Source organism: Aotus nancymaae, unplaced genomic scaffold (genome assembly GCF_030222135.1).
Source record: "Aotus nancymaae isolate 86718 unplaced genomic scaffold, 86718_ANA_hifiasm-v0.15.2.pri h1tg000079l, whole genome shotgun sequence".
NCBI classification, from domain to species: Eukaryota; Metazoa; Chordata; class Mammalia; order Primates; family Aotidae; genus Aotus; species Aotus nancymaae.
Window position 1 is genome coordinate 14592897 of NW_026988494.1, and position 16210 is coordinate 14609106.

General features: G+C 33.5%; 1 protein-coding gene across 2 annotated transcripts in view; it reads right to left on the reverse strand.

The window, feature by feature from the left end:
- MSR1 (macrophage scavenger receptor 1) overlaps nucleotides 1–16210 on the reverse strand; it is a 96368-nt gene that overhangs the window by 55437 nt on the left and 24721 nt on the right. For both annotated transcript variants that reach the window (XM_021665132.2, XM_021665134.2), the window contains exons 6-8: nucleotides 15389–15801; nucleotides 10318–10504; nucleotides 798–878 (exon numbers count right to left, since the gene is read on the reverse strand). In XM_021665132.2, coding sequence (XP_021520807.1) covers nucleotides 798–878; nucleotides 10318–10504; nucleotides 15389–15801 — 681 coding nt within the window. The remainder of the gene's footprint in view (nucleotides 1–797; nucleotides 879–10317; nucleotides 10505–15388; nucleotides 15802–16210) is intronic.

The following is a 16210-nucleotide window of genomic DNA, read 5'->3' on the forward strand; positions in this document are numbered from 1 at the left end:
GTTATAATTAGACCTTGCCACATACTTCCTACTTTCAGATAGCATTCAGGACAGTTTATTTCTAGCCAAGGCTAACATGACAATTATGTTATTATCTTTTTTTAAGCAAAGATAGCTGATGTTCTCTCTTCTGTCTTCTATTGTCTTCTTTCAAAATAATTTTTTGAAGATTATAACTTTGGGAAAAGTAATCTGAAACAACTTTGCTCTTAGTAAAATACAGAGAATGACTGACAGCAAAGGTAAATGTTATCCATATTTTAACCAATATTTACATTCAGATTTCATTAGCTTAAACAGATATATTCCAGTCAAAGACTATACAAGAAATATAGTCCAATTTTCTTGTGATTCATAATTCACTACTAGTATAAGTTTCTATGTCTTAAAAATCAGAGAGCTTGTAAATGTGAAGATGATTTATTCAACATGAAGGTAATTTTTGTACTCCCCTTCATATATGATCTAAGGTTAGGTCTGCCTTATACTGTTTGCTGTCTATTATATACATGACACTCCCTAGTCTTATGAACAATTCCATTTGGTTACTCTGGTTAAACCATTTATTTTCTTCAAAAATCATGAGTAATGCTTACCATTCAGTATATTATATGATTTGGCCACTAGAACATTTAATACCTCCCCAACACACATACACACACACACGCACACGTACACGCACATACTCACTCACACCCTCTGCAGGATATAAATAAAATAGTCTTCCCCTAAACATGTACCTGGATGTTTATCATCTATCCTCACAGTATATGATTAAATAACTATGATTACCATACCTATTGGACCTGGAAAGCCTCGTGGACCACTTTCTCCAGGGGGACCTCGATCTCCTTTTTCACCTGGGGGTCCAGGAGGACCTTTAAAAAAAATTACAGTTACTTATCATAGTTGTAAAGCATAGGGAAAAAATGGGTTAGTCCTCCATAAATATACTTATATAAGGAAATCCAAAGTCTTTTATTTGTTGTGCAATAATATAGAATGAATAAGACTAAACTTCCTGAATGGAGAAGAATTCTGCTATTCAGGAATATAATGCCCTATACTAATAAGGATGACATTGCCTCAAAATAAACAACCTAATGATATATTAAATCTGAGTGTGCCTAACACTCCTCTAGGTTCTGAGAATCTGGGGACAGAGAAAAGACAACAGGCTGGCACAAAGTCACATTAGTGTTGTATACATCCTAGGCAGTTAGACACTGAGTTAGATATAACATGGAGTTAGCTACTAAATGGAAAATGTGTAAGTACGAACTTAAAAGACTCAAGGAAAAAGGAAAATTCACACACAGTAGACAAGCACTTTGTTGGAACTGACCATAAACTCAGATATTTGTTAGTGAGCTGGAGATCAGAGTGAGTGGTGGTGGTTGAAGCCTTTATTGAGAAGGTAGGATATGAGGGGTACTTTCAAGAATAAATAGAAGGAGAAGGAAGATAATTCCTAGGGAGTGAGAAAGATATGAGGAAAGGCAGGAAGGTGAAAATGAGTAGAGGAATTATTTTTTCAAGTAAAATATTAAGTAGAGTTCCTAGATTGATACAGGTACTATAAAAAAATGGAGACACTGCAATGAAAACTTTGGTCTCATAATTTTTTCAGGTGGCTTTCCCGACAGCTGCAATTAAACAACACTGATTTAGTCATTTGTATTTTCTTTGTCCAGCAAGACAGATATCTGGTCATCATGTCTTTAAAATGATTATACCCAGTATGTTTTTAGAAATGAAAGGTAATCCTACCAACATTCTCTGTTCCATATGGAGTACACATGACAAATATTCTTTTCTTTATTTAAGAAGAAAACTTAGTTTGCTTTCCAACACCAAAATAAAGAAACAGAAAGGAACATTATTCCATAGTGACATTTTAAAGGAAACATTTTCAATTGCTACTGTTTGGTCACCTATATAATCCAAGGACAACATACAAATATATACAGCATCCCTGGTTAGAATGCACTTGTTTACAAGTTTTAATCAGGTGGGGAGACATAATATGTGAAGAAATCTAAGAGGGGGCCACATGAATAGATAAAGATTATCTCATGAATAAGTATACGTTGCCCATTTTTTGTTGCTTATTTTTACAACCTTGACTCTATTTCTATCTATTTATCTTCTACGTCCTATTTTCTAAGGTCCAATTTGGGTTTTAGAAGATCAAGATATCATTACTCTTCTCAATGGAATGTCCCTTTCTCTTCACATGCAACATTGGACACATATTTAGTTATATTTTTATTGTAAAAGCAACTCTACTCATAAGAAATATAAAAGCCTAGACAAGGCATGAGGACAAATATAATTCATAGTTGTGTTATTTTTGTTGGTGGGAGTGTAAATTATTTCAATCATTGTGGAATACAGTGTGGCAATTCCTCAAGGATCTAGAAATAGAAATACCATTGGACCCAGCAATTTCATTACTGGGTATATACCCAAAGGATTTTAAAACATTCTATTATAAAGACACATGTACACTTGTTTATTGCGGCACTGTTCACAGTAACAAAGACTTGGAACCATCCCAAATGCCCATCAATGATAGGCTGGATAAAGAAAATATGGCACAAATATACCATCGAATATTATGCAGCCATAAAAAAGGATGAGTTCATGTCCTTTGCAGGGACATGGATGAAGTTGGAAACCAACATTCTCAGCAAACTGACACAAGAATAGAAAACCAAACACCGCATGTTCTCACTCATAAGTGGGTGTTGAACAATGAGAACACGTGGACACAGGGAGGCAAACATCACATACTGGGGCCTGGGGTGGGGGGCTATGGGAGGAATAGCAGGGTGTGAACAGATTGGGGAGGGGATAGCATTAGAAGGAATACATAATGTAGATGATGGAGCAATGGATGCAGCAAACCACCACCATGGCATGTGTATACCTATGTAAGAAACCTGCATGATCTGCACATGTACCCAGAACTTAAAATATAATAAATAAATTTTAAAAAGATCATTAACATTTCATTTCTAAGTGTGTGTGTGTGTGTTTTCATGTAATTGTCATGCAAACAATGTACTACCAGGGATTTAGAAATTAACCAGTGCATTATATCCTAAGGTGTAGCTGAATTGTTGTGAGACATATATTTAAGTGCAGCACAAGAAATGTCAGGTTTCTACATCAAAGAAAATCTGTATGCGCCTCCTATTTGCTCCAGAAGAATGTAGTACTTCCCAAGAAAAGAGGTTAAGAAACCTTGCACAACCATGAACACTCCATTCATTACTACACAGCAGTGAATCGGGGGAAAGCAGGACAGACACTCAATTTACAGCCTGAATTTTGTTGAACTAATTGAACGGAAGCACAACCACAGTACTCAAGGATGGTGTTTTGAAAAAAGTGCACAAGCAAAGACCTCAGTTTAGTAACTAAGGATCCAAAGCAAGACAAAGACATTCTAGGAAAAACTGGAACAGAGCCAAGAAGAAACAAAGGGACACAGAGAATAGATCTCGGCTATTAGCCTCTGAAGTGGACTTCTCACCATTTCTTTGGTAAGTAAGAGACAGAAGGAGCTCTCCTAATTACTATCCTGTCCATTATATTACGAGTAATTATGGGAACTGTATACAGCTTTCATTTTGGAATATTAGTTCAGTCACAGCAAATACATCTGTGTTATTTTACAAAATTTGGAGTCAAAAATCCCGCTTTGCATTTTTATATAAAAACACTGACACCTGGTATTTGAATCCTAGAATAAGAAAACCAGGTAAAGTTTTTTATTAGAGTTCTAACTAGGCATGTTGAAAGTACATTTTTATTGTCATTCTATTCTTCATGTAACATTAATCTCACTTATTATGTTCCATTTTTTACATTGTTATAGCTCTTTTACTGTTTCCAACAGAATGTGGGAAGGATCTCAATAAATGTTTTAAGTGTCTTTTAGATACACTGGGGGAATAAAATAACAAATAATATACCACTTTACTCTTAGTTTCTGATGCAGAACTTTTGAGAACATTATCCACTACCTTGCCGCCTTCCAAAATTAGCCTCCTGTCCATCTCTATTGTAGCTCACATCTTCACCATCACACAGGTGGACTATTGCTAGACTTTTTTATCTGGTCTGAATGTATTTTGTGTATTTCACCTCCAATTTCCTTCAGTGTTGGCTTTCTTCTTTTTGATAAGAATCTGTTTTGCAATGTCGCCATCAAATTAAGGAAATGCAGTAATCTATTCAGCCGTATTATGGGAAAAAGCATGAAGACTTAGAGTCTCTTGTAGTCACCTTCTTTGTTCTTAGTTTCCATTTAGTCTTTTCAAAATTTTGTTCCATATTGACATAATAACTGCCTCTTTGCATCAATAAATGGACAAAATGCTACCTGCCAGCTCCCTTTTTGAAATATGTAAAAAAAAAAAAAAAAAAAACTGGGCTGATATTAGCCAAAATATGATTTACTCTAGTTCAAGAAGCCATAAAATTTATATTATTTTTCATCTTTAATATTTTAAATTACAGGTTTACAGGTATAGGAATAATTCATAAATGCTATTATAATAATCTACCATGAACAATTACTTCTGTAAAACACACGTACAAAATCTACTATTTAGCTTTCCCATGATTATTTCTTAAAAAGGAAAATTAAGATTTTTATATAACCACAAAAAATGTACTGATATAGAATATTGATAATCATAAATATCATAGACCAAAATTACCCAATTTACTAGAAAAGCAAACCCAGGTGTATCATATCATTTAAAATCCTCAGATAACATAACACTAATAATATTTGACTAAGTTTCCAGAGCTATGCTTCTTTAGTTTTTATTCATTATGAGCATTATCTACTTTGTTTTCTGTCTCGTTTCATATTCAGATCATCATCAAAGTCTGCCACATCTTCTAAGCCACTGCTGCCTAAACCTGCTTTTTTTTTTTTTCCAGTTTTCATGCTCTGATTTAGATATGTTTAATCTGGAAGATATTTAAATATTGTTTAACTAAACATATTTATAGCGAATTAGAGAGTGAGTTGCCCAAGGTCTTAAAGCTGGTTTGGTAAAATCAGAATGAGAACATTTCACTCACTTCTTTCCTGACATCCTATGCTACCCTGTTATAAATGTAATTGACTTCATTTTCCTTATCTGTTCTTCCGTTATTCCTGAGGTGAATTTTTCCTTTACATAGTGGTTAAACTCACAATTCAGTTACGTTGCCTAGGCTGGTCTTGAACTCCTGGGCTCAAATGGCCCTCTTGTCTCAGCCTCGCAAAGTTCTGGGCTTACAGGCGTGAGCCACCACTTCTAGCCTATAGTCCAGCTGTGAAAATCTCAATAATTAATTGTATAAAACTCCAAATTCAAATGTCATCAGTTGCTTTTTCATTTTCTCTACTATGATAATCAGTATTTCTTTTTTGGTGCTTTTATATCCTAGAAAGCCAATATATCTAAACAGTTTTCAAATGAAGGTTAGCTTTTCTCACCATAGAGCCATGTTATATTTTATTTCTCTTAAATACCTTTCTCTAGAGTTCATCGCTTTGCTTCTTTAAATCATGTTGTTCCCAACTCTCCACCAAACTCTACCTCACCATTTCCACAATGAAATTTAATGTAGTTCTTAAAGACTCTAATTATTATAACTGCTTGAAAAATGTATTAAAAAATCTTTGTCTCTTTGACTATATATTTAGTGACTATTAATATAAGGGAAAAGAGAACACAAAGTAATTACACTAATCCTACAATCAACATATGATAAGGGATAAAGCACTCATTAATTCCTAAAATATGCTTCTTAAATTATAATTTAGTAAATATATATTTTATGGCTAGGTGCTATAAGAGATATAAAGAACAGTTTCTAATTGAAGTAACTTGTGTCCAAAGAGTTAGCACTCTTCTGGAAGACAATATGAGATATTTTTAAACATATTATTATATTAAGACTTCTCTTGTAAGAGAATACTTAATGTTCCGTATTAAGACAGAAATAAACGTCAGCTGAACATTACTCTTGGTATAACCAGCAAAGGCTTCATGCAAGAGGTAGCATCTTAGATAGGCATTGAATGATAAATAAGATATTTTCGAATACATATCAAAGAGAAAATATTTCACATAAAGGTAAAAGCATGAGGCATGATGTAGATAGTACTGGGTATTAGAATCACAGTCAAATTAGTTGAAACATTTGGTATACAAAAAAGACAAGGGAGGGAATGAAGCATTCAAGATTAGTTAAGAGACACACTGAAGATGACCTTGAGTGCTACAGACAAAAATGTATGTCTAATGAGGAGGCAACAGACAGTCTTTATGCAATCTAAGCCTTCTCCTTAGGAAGACTATATTCAACAAGGGTGCAAAAAGGATTATAGTCCGGGCAGGAACAACTTCAAGTCTGGGAAAGAAGTGACAAGAATAATTTATATGAGGATATAAAGAAATGACAAGGGAATAGAGAATACAGAATGTTAAGAACTAATGGTGGTCTTGGGAGATATAATAAAAATAATTAAAATTGGTAGCTTGGAAACCTGGAAGAATGACACTCCTATTACAGAGTGTAACTTGCTAAGAAGAAAGTGTTAGTTTCACTTGTTCATTCAACACATATATAATTGCTCACCCACCATTTTTCAGACACTATTACAGGCATTGGGAATTGGGAATGCAGAGGTGACAAGAAGGAGAAGACTTAACCTCACAGAGCTCATATTCTACTGGAAAATCTACATGCTAAACAAATAAGCAAATGTATAGATGACATAATTTCATGCAGTGGTAAGTACTATGAGGAAATTAAAGCAAATCATGGTAGAGAGAGATGGGAGAAGTTAGAAAAAGAATGTTGGAAGGCAGAGGAGGTAACTTCAAGTGGAGCCAAGGAGTAAAGATGTAGAGAATGTTTCAAGAAAAAGAGAAAATGTCTAGTGTTCATTACAGACAGCACAAAGTGAAACAGGCACTTCCTCCTTATCAACCTTTCTTGATCATCGCATTTAATTCTTCCACATTTCCAAGCTAGGCAGAAGGATGACTGAGGGAAGATTTAGAAAATTAGAGCAGGGAAGTAGACAGGTGACAGACCAACTAGAAGTTTGGATTTTATCCCAAGTCTAATGAGAAAATATTGGAGTGCCTTAAGCAAGAGAGAGAAAAGACACATTTAGTGTAAAGAGAGTAACCACACACATCTAGTAATCGGTGTGGGTTTTCTTAAATAGATTTTTCTTTTTTTGCTCTATTTAGAATGCATTTAGAGTGGAAGCAGGGACACCAACTGAGAAGTGGATGCAGTACACCAGACTAGAATATGATTGCTTGAATTCGAGTAGTACTAGAGAATAAGGAGAAGTTTTATTTGAGATATTATATGCAACAATAACTAGTAGGACTTACAAATAGATTATCTAGAGAATGAGAGCAAGAAGTCAAAGATAGCTTCTAAGATCATGGAGTGAGCAAGTAGTTGAAACCATAAAAAAAAACCTGAAAATGAAACAGATCTGGGGAGGTGGACAGGGTGGCTAGTTAAGAAGCAAGGATTTGGTTTTGAATTTGTAAAGCTTTGGGCATTTATTTGAAATCCAAAGTGGAGTTATCTAATTGTTAGAGAAAAATCTGATTAATTCAAATATTTCTTAATCATCTGTTTTAATGTGATAAATACTATATGTAATATGTGTTCTAGATAAGCAAGCTATAAAGTAAACAATAAAAAGAATACCCTTGCAACATCACAAACCAAGAAATAGGTATCTACCTAGATGTTCCCCCATCTCATTCATCTATTTCCTTTTCATAAACATCACACTGAATTTTGTATCATTTTCTTAAATTTTAAAACAATCATTAAATTACAATCATTAAATTACATGTGTCTGCAGATGTACATTATTTAATTTTACTATGAGTATTAGAATTAAAAATTGTCTATAGTTTTCTGAGACTTTTTACTTTTTTCTTGTCATCACTTGATTATTAGACTTCTTAATTTTCTCAAACTAGTGTGTTCGAAATGATATCACATGAAGTTCTTTGTTCTATTTTTCTAATTGCTAATGATACAACATGAGATAAAATATTAAAATCATGAAATAGAGATTAACAGACATGGAAACTGGAATGAGAACATTCAATATGAATTTTATGTCAGTTACAGAGGAAAGGAGAGAGAGAATTGTGAAGCAATAGTCAAAGTGATTGAAGCTGGTTATATTCCCAAACTGACAGACACAAATCCACTAATGTAAGAAGTACAACAAATGTTAAATGGATAACTTATCAATACAAAAAAACAGATTAGTAAAACTGCAGATATAAAAGACAAAGAGAATAACAAACAGATTGGTGGCAGTCATTTTAAGAGCCTCATTAAAAGCTTGAAGCCAGGGTACTAATTTTTTCAGCACACTGATAGAAGTAATCAAAATAACTGTCAACCTAAGAAGTGTATATGTAGTAAAATAATTTCAAAGATCAACACAAAATAAAATGAAATCAAAGGTTTCACTATAAATTTACTTTCACTAAATGAACTTCCAAAAGATATACTTCAGGCAAAAGGAAAATAATCCCAGAAGAAATGACTGAGATGCATTTGCATTTAGAAGGGAGAACAACTGGTAAATTCATGGGCAAATTTAAATAAATATTTATTGTGTTTGGTGATGACTATCTGAGGAGGTGGTGCAGAGTTAAAAGAATTTACCACGATAGTTGTAGATAAAGACAGGCAGATTTATTAGTCAAAGTAGGAAAATATGTTGCAAGGAGGCAACGAGCAGACCAGCAGAAGAGAAGCTGACTTCCGGGAAACAAAGGCTTGCTGGAGATTTTATAGAATAGTGTTTATACTGCATGCTGAAGAGAGCTTGTGCAGTACTGATAAGCCAAGGTTACAATGAGGTAACTTATAGGTATCTGTTGATAATTTTCACGCAGGAGGGTTGCATGTTCTGGACCATGAAGAAAGGCAGATTTATAGCTTAGCTTCATTTTCTTTTTGCTTTCCCTAGTCCCACCAGCTTGACTAATTTTCCCTAATTAGGTCACAAAAATATTGTCTGTATAAAAAAAGAAATATCATATTGACTAAGCTCTTGATAAAAACAAAACAAAACAAAACAAAACAATAAAGTAGAATGAACTATACTAAAAATATTAGTAGGAAACTAGGTAGGAGGACCATCAAAGCATTTTCTGTTTCTTGTGTATTTTAGGATGAACGTTAAGTTACTGATCAACTTGAGACTTCAAGATAAGTGTTAAGGTCAACAATCAATAAAAATAGAAATACACTACAAAGTTTCTAAAACCTTTTTGATAACTTTGGTAGAGAGAAAAATTCACCAAGATAAAAATATTAATCGATCTGAAAGTGGCAATAAAGGAAAGCAAAAGAAACATAAAATGAACTGGAGAAAAACAGAGCACATAATAAGATACTAGAAATAAATACAGTGAAAAGATATTGTCAGATTGTGTATTTTTTTAAAATAAAAGGTAAGCATTCATTACAAGAGACAAACCAAAAACAAAGGATACTAAAAGGCAAAAGGCTGCAATCAAAATATAGAAAAATATCTGCAAATGGTTGAAATCAAAATACAGAAAAAACTATAACGTAAAGCTAAAGCTAAAATATCTACAATGTAAAGCTAAAACTAAAAGCATATGTGCGTGTGTGTGTAAATATATACACACACGGATATATATATGTCACGTGTGTGTGTGTGTGTGTGTGTGTGTGTGTATATATATATATATATATATATATATATATATATATATATATAAATTAGTAAGATTCAATTCACCCTATCTTATTTTACTAACAGGTACTGCAGAAGAAATGGACAAATCCATCATTATTTTGGGGAGTTCAAAAGATCTTTTTAATTAATAATACAGTCAGGTAAGAAGTAAAAAAGACTGGAAGTTTTGAAAAAACAGTATTAATAAGCCTGATCTGTGAACATGTGAAGAAACTTGTAATTACAGAAAATTTGTATTTGTCTTAAGTACTTTTGAGGTAGTTTTTAAAAACGAGAAAATCATTAGATCTTAAGATATATTTTGCTTATCTCTTTCAATTTGAAGGATACAAGGCTACTGTTATTTTACCCTCTCTTGATCTGATTTTAATATTTTTTCCTCTGGCTATCTGCAGTAAATGTATGCTCAAAAACTATTTCTTTCAAACCATAGGATTTCAAATACAAATCTCTGCATGTATCAGTGTATTTGAATATATATCATTTTCTGGAGGAATGACAAGACATTTTACCTTGAATTAAAGTGATATTTCTCAGTGTCTGAGAATGTTCCCAATCTTTCAGTCTGAGATCATTAGTGATGTTATTCAGTACTTTCACTTCTCCTCTTATTTCCTGTTCCAAATGCACTTGTTCTTCTTTCATAGCCATTATTTCTGCTGATATATTGTAAACACGCCCCTCTAATTTACTGATTTCCTATAAAACATAAGTGAGCATTCACAACCTTTGCTACATATATAATTATCAAATATGAAAGTTAAAGAAACCCTGGGAGTTCAGGTTTTTAAAAACATATTACAGGAATTTTATGGAATAAGAATACAGAAATTAGGAAACATTTTAAAGTAGTAATTCTATAATTGTAAAACATTTCCTCTTTTGACCGAATGGCTGAATGTTTACAATCACAACCCCCTTCAAAGAATCCATTTAACATATTTAAGATATGTTTCTATTCCCATATATATAGATGTCAAAATCCTAACAATAAAACAAACATCATATGGTTTTAATTTATCTGAAGTATAATGTCTTCATACTGAAGAGTGACAACATACTCCAACTCCATAAATTTGATGGATTTATATGGGAAACTGTTTTATAGTAATAAGCAAAGCTTAATGTCATAATCCTCAGTGGTGATGAACATTGACAATAGATTTTCATACTCAACAAAACCTCAAACTAGCATATTAACAGTGCTTTACTTTCAGTTTGCATTGCCTCTGTATTTGAGGCATCATTAGTGTTTTGTGTTTTCAAATATATACACATTTTGTGTATATTTATACATATACATTCATATATTTACAGTTTTAAAAAGAGAGAGGATCTCCCTATAGGCTGGAATATGCTTTTTTATTTTACTTAGTAATGTATTAAGAATATTTACCTATTAAAATACTTTAGAGACTGACATTTTCAGTAATTTAGTGGAAGTGAATCTATTTCTCAAAATTTATTTAGGATTCCTATTCATAGTGTTCTGAGCTGTGTACTTTTCTACAACCTTAAACAATGCAGTCATGAACACCATTTTAAATATATTTATATACTGATACAAGTACTTTTACAGAACCTTCCTGGAAGGTGGATTTGACCAGAGACTAAAAATTAAACAGCATTTTGTTCAAACATTGCCATACTCCTCGCCAAGTATATGCTACCATTTTTTTTTCCCTCTTACTGTGTATCAGTATCCACTTTTTGCAGCTAACTACTAGGTACCATTAATATATTTAAGTTTGCAGAGTAAGAGTAGGTACGTAGTAAATCATTATCATTTAACTTGTTTTTCAAATTATAATGAGGTTGAAGTATCCAGTAATTAAATTTTTGACAATATTTATTAATTTTTCTTTTAGATCCTTTGCTTGTTTTTCTCTTTTGGTGTTGGGCTGTCTCTTTGTGATGAACCAAATCTTCTCATCTATTCTGGTAATATTTTGTGTCTCTCTGTTCTATTTTTATCTCATTTTTGTCTCATTGTATGCTTTATTAAGTACTTTTATGTTCTAAAGTTGATGATACTCATTTCCTATTTGCACATGGAAATAGGCCTGTGGTATATTTTTCTTTGATCCAGATGTAAAGTGAAAATTACATTCTTTTGAACTGGACTGAACTAGACAAGTTGAGGCGAGAGGTTTAAGATGGTCAGGGTGTAAGACCTTTGACAATAAATGAATGTGCATCTAGGTTTGTCCTCCAATGGCACCATACTTAAACAGAGAGGCTTATCAGCTTTCATTGCTCTAACTGTGCCTTCTTCCAACCAAAACCTTATTCTAGACTAGAATTTCTCTATTCGCACCTCCTCCTTCCCTGACCATTTGACATTTTCTGTACAATACCATCATTATAATAAAGGTGAAACAGTGAGCATGGATGTTTGGAGGGCACAGCACGGTGATAAATATACTTGACTTAATTTAGGTGGCTAAAAATTGCTGCAAATATGACAGGTAGTTCCAGGCATTCAGCAAAAAGAGTTAAGGGACCAGAAAGTGATTTTGCTCCCTAGAAACTAGGAATTACTTAAGTTTTTCATACATAAAAGCTGAGGCTACCTTCTTTTTCCCTTCCTTGAAAACCACATATGGTGCTTACATTGGTCAAATTTCATTGGAAATTATTTTTACTGGGAGGAGGAAAAGTGTATTTAATTTTTAAAAATCCTATATAGCATCCATGCAGACCCTCCACCCACTGCCACCTGTGACCTTCCTAGAAACAGGCATTTAATTTTGCAGTCAAACAGTCCTTTTCACCTCTGTCAAAGGAGACGATAAATGGCACCCCATCTTTCATTTGGTGCCAATGTTCTTCCTTTTTTTTTCAAATTAGTGTTTGGTGTGTCCTTGATAAATGTTATGCTGGTATCACTTATAAGCCATTTCGTCAAACATCATTTACAAATTAAGGCATTAATTCTGCATTGGGCTAAATATTCAAAGACCAATAAAATTATTCAAGCAAAGGGGATGAGAGTCCCAATGTTGTTTTTCAGTGTACACAGGAGTACACACACATACTCACTTACTCTCTCTCTCTCTGTCTCTCTCTCTCTGGTACTGACCTAGTTTCTAAGTCTCTGTGAGTGACTACTGTTTTTAAAGATATATATAGTTCTGAAAGTTTCACCATTCCCTCGTATTTCCTTTTCTAATGTTAGAATTCCCTCCAAAACATAAGAGTAATCTATCGAAACTCAAACAGCTCACTGATCACCAGATTTTGATTGTTTCCATTAATTATCTCTTCAAAGAGGTTCAAAATTTCTACCACCTTCCAAATGGCTTCCAATTTGCTTTCAATTCCTCACACATGTGGGTTCAAAAGCATTCCATGGTTGGCCAGGGGCAGTAGCTCATACCTGTAATCCCAGCACTTTGGGAGGCCAAGATGGGTGGATCACCTGAGGACAGGAGTTCAAGACCAGCCTGGCCAACATGGTACAAACCCTGTCTCTACTAAAAATACAAAAATTATCTGAGTGTGGTGGCACATGCCTGTGATCCCAGCTACACAGGAGGTTGAGGCACAAGAACCACTTGAACCCAGGAGGCAGAGGTTGCAGTGAGCCAAGATCATGCCATTGCACTCCAGCCTGGGAAACAGAGTGAGACTCTATTTCAAAACAAACAAACAAAAACATTCCATGGTCTCTGCAGGATTTGATGCATTGACAGAATCCAATGTATCCTCCTTCTTCCATCTCATCCACCTTCCCTCTTTCCTTACCTCATCTCAGTGCTCCTCTGACTCTATTTCTACATAAAATAGTATTTCTTCTCCACTTTTCTTTCCCTCCAACTCAATAAATGTCTATCCTGATAACCAGCATTTTAGCTTCCTCTCTTTCTTGTATTCTTCAAACCTATGAACAGTTTCTTCTTTGTACACTTTCTCTAATCTTCCTATAGCCCATCTTTGTTATCCCAATACCCTTTGATATGCTTAGATACTTATTAGCAATGTAGGAAACACTGATAGATTTTAGAAGTGACATGAAATAGAAACAGAGTATCAAGGTGTTGGGATGAGGTTCACCAACAGAATCTCCATACACAGACTGTAATATCATTTTGTTTTGACACCTTAAGGTGAGGAGCATGTACAAGCTCAAAAGTTCTGAGTGTTTTAAATTTACAAATAAAAAAATATAAAATTTATTAACCTGTTTATTCTCTAATCAATAATTTAGTTGGTTTTGATCTGATGTTACAACTTCATAGATTTATCTTTGCTCTATAAGTAACATCCATTTTAAAAAATCACTACTGTATAACATATTATATTTGTATTATAATACTGTATTTATACAGAAAAGAGCCTCATTAAGTAGGAATTGGTCTATTCAATAAAATTTACTTGAAAGATGACAGCATTGCTTAACTAATAATAAAAATTTTATAGACCACATTAATTATAATCTTGGGTCTTAGGTATTTTTAATATAAAAGTTATTTTTTCATGTGCATAGCAAAGTTGTAGTCAAATATTTATTTTCCATGGAAAGAAACAAATTATTCAACAAAAAGGATATACAATTTTGAAATAAGTGATCTGCTTCTTAACTCTTTTCACATCAATACAAAATAATCCAGACCTTAACCCGGGCTGGCCACAAAGTGGTCTGGAGCAGAGATCAGAAAATTATGGTCTGTGGGCTAAATTCAGTTCATACTCTGTTTTTGCAAAGAAACATTTTTTCTATCACAGCTCTGCTCACACGTCCATGTATTTTCTGTGCCTGCTTTTGCACTACAATGGCAGCAATGAGTAGTGACAATAGAGACCATATGATCCTGAAAGCCTAAAATGTTTCCATCTGGCCTTTTACAATGAAACTCTGCCAACAATTGGTTTAGAGTGGTGGTGCAATAATGAAAGGGATATCAGATGATTCTACAGACTGATTGTGATGGTGCTTTTTTCGCGGGCTTCTTGCTGTTTAATTAATACCATACCTTGCATAGAAATAGAAAACTTAATGTGTATTTGATCTTATGATGATAATGAATATACATTATTATCCTATGACTCCATGATGATATGTGCACATTCAAAATTTAATTATTTCCAGTTATTTATACACATAACATCATATATATACCTGTTGGGAGTGGCAAAATAAATTATTTAAAATTTAGATTTTTTTAGGACATTCATATAAAATAAAAGGTTTCCATTCCTTTGATGATGAAGAAATACTGGGTCTGTTGCAGAATTCACAAATATGGGGTGTTCACTTCTCAAGATCTGCTAAGATAATCTAAAAATTATGATTGGTTTAGGCAGTCTAATAAGACATTTTAACAGTATTTATAGAATATATAAAGGGAGTCTACATTCAATGGGAAAAAAACTCCCCCTTTTTCTAAGAGTTTGGAAAAGGAAATCCATTTCAAATCCTTTAACACTCATTCAAAATCTTTTGATAAGTTCACCAAAGAAATCAGGGTAAACAGGATGATAAAATAGGGTTTGCAACTTTCACTTTTCTTACTGCCTAAGGAGAAAAGATCTGGATGGATTCAATTCCAGCATATGAACTTGTAGTGCAAAAACTCTTACCTCTTGTTGCTTAAAGGTACTCTCTTGCATTCTGCCATTCAGCTTTTCCATGTTGAACTGCAAATCAAGCAATGTGGTATTCAAACTTATTAAGGACTTGGAGATTTCATCTACTGCGTTCTCATGTCCCTGGACTGAGGAAAACAAGGTACGTAGCTGGAGAAGAACGTCATTAAATCTTTGATCAATTATCAGGCTGAAATTTTGGAAATGCTCTGATTCTACGAGGTTGGCTTCTGCATCTGAAATATGTTGGATTCTCCTCTCCATGTTGCTCATGTGTTCCATAAAGAGTTCTTGAAATCTCATTTCCTCTTCACTGTCATTTCCTTTTCCCATAAGATTTTGTGTTACATCATTTACATTAGTCGAACCAACTGAGCAATTCTTCGTTTCCCACTTTAGGAGTTGAGCTGTATATTTAAGTAAAAATAAACCAGTCATGGCCTGATACTTAAATGCATACACTACCTCATCCCATATTGTTCCATTCTGTTCATTTTATTCTATTCCATTACATTCCAACATTCGAGTATTCGTTTTAAATCTACAACATGTGAACTACAATAAGTATATTGCTGAGAAGCATACATTCTCCCTTTCCTATTTTACATTAAGATTGATTACAGAATTATATCATGCTTTCTGAATTGCTGCTTATCTGAATCTTCTTGGCTATCGATTTTGGCTTTTCCAATTCAAACAAATTCTATAGATTATGAAAGGCAATGTATCTATGCAACTGTGGTTAGAATAAAACAGACATGCTTAATACAGTTTCTAAAGTAAGCATGTTGAATATGTTAATGATGCTGCTGATGA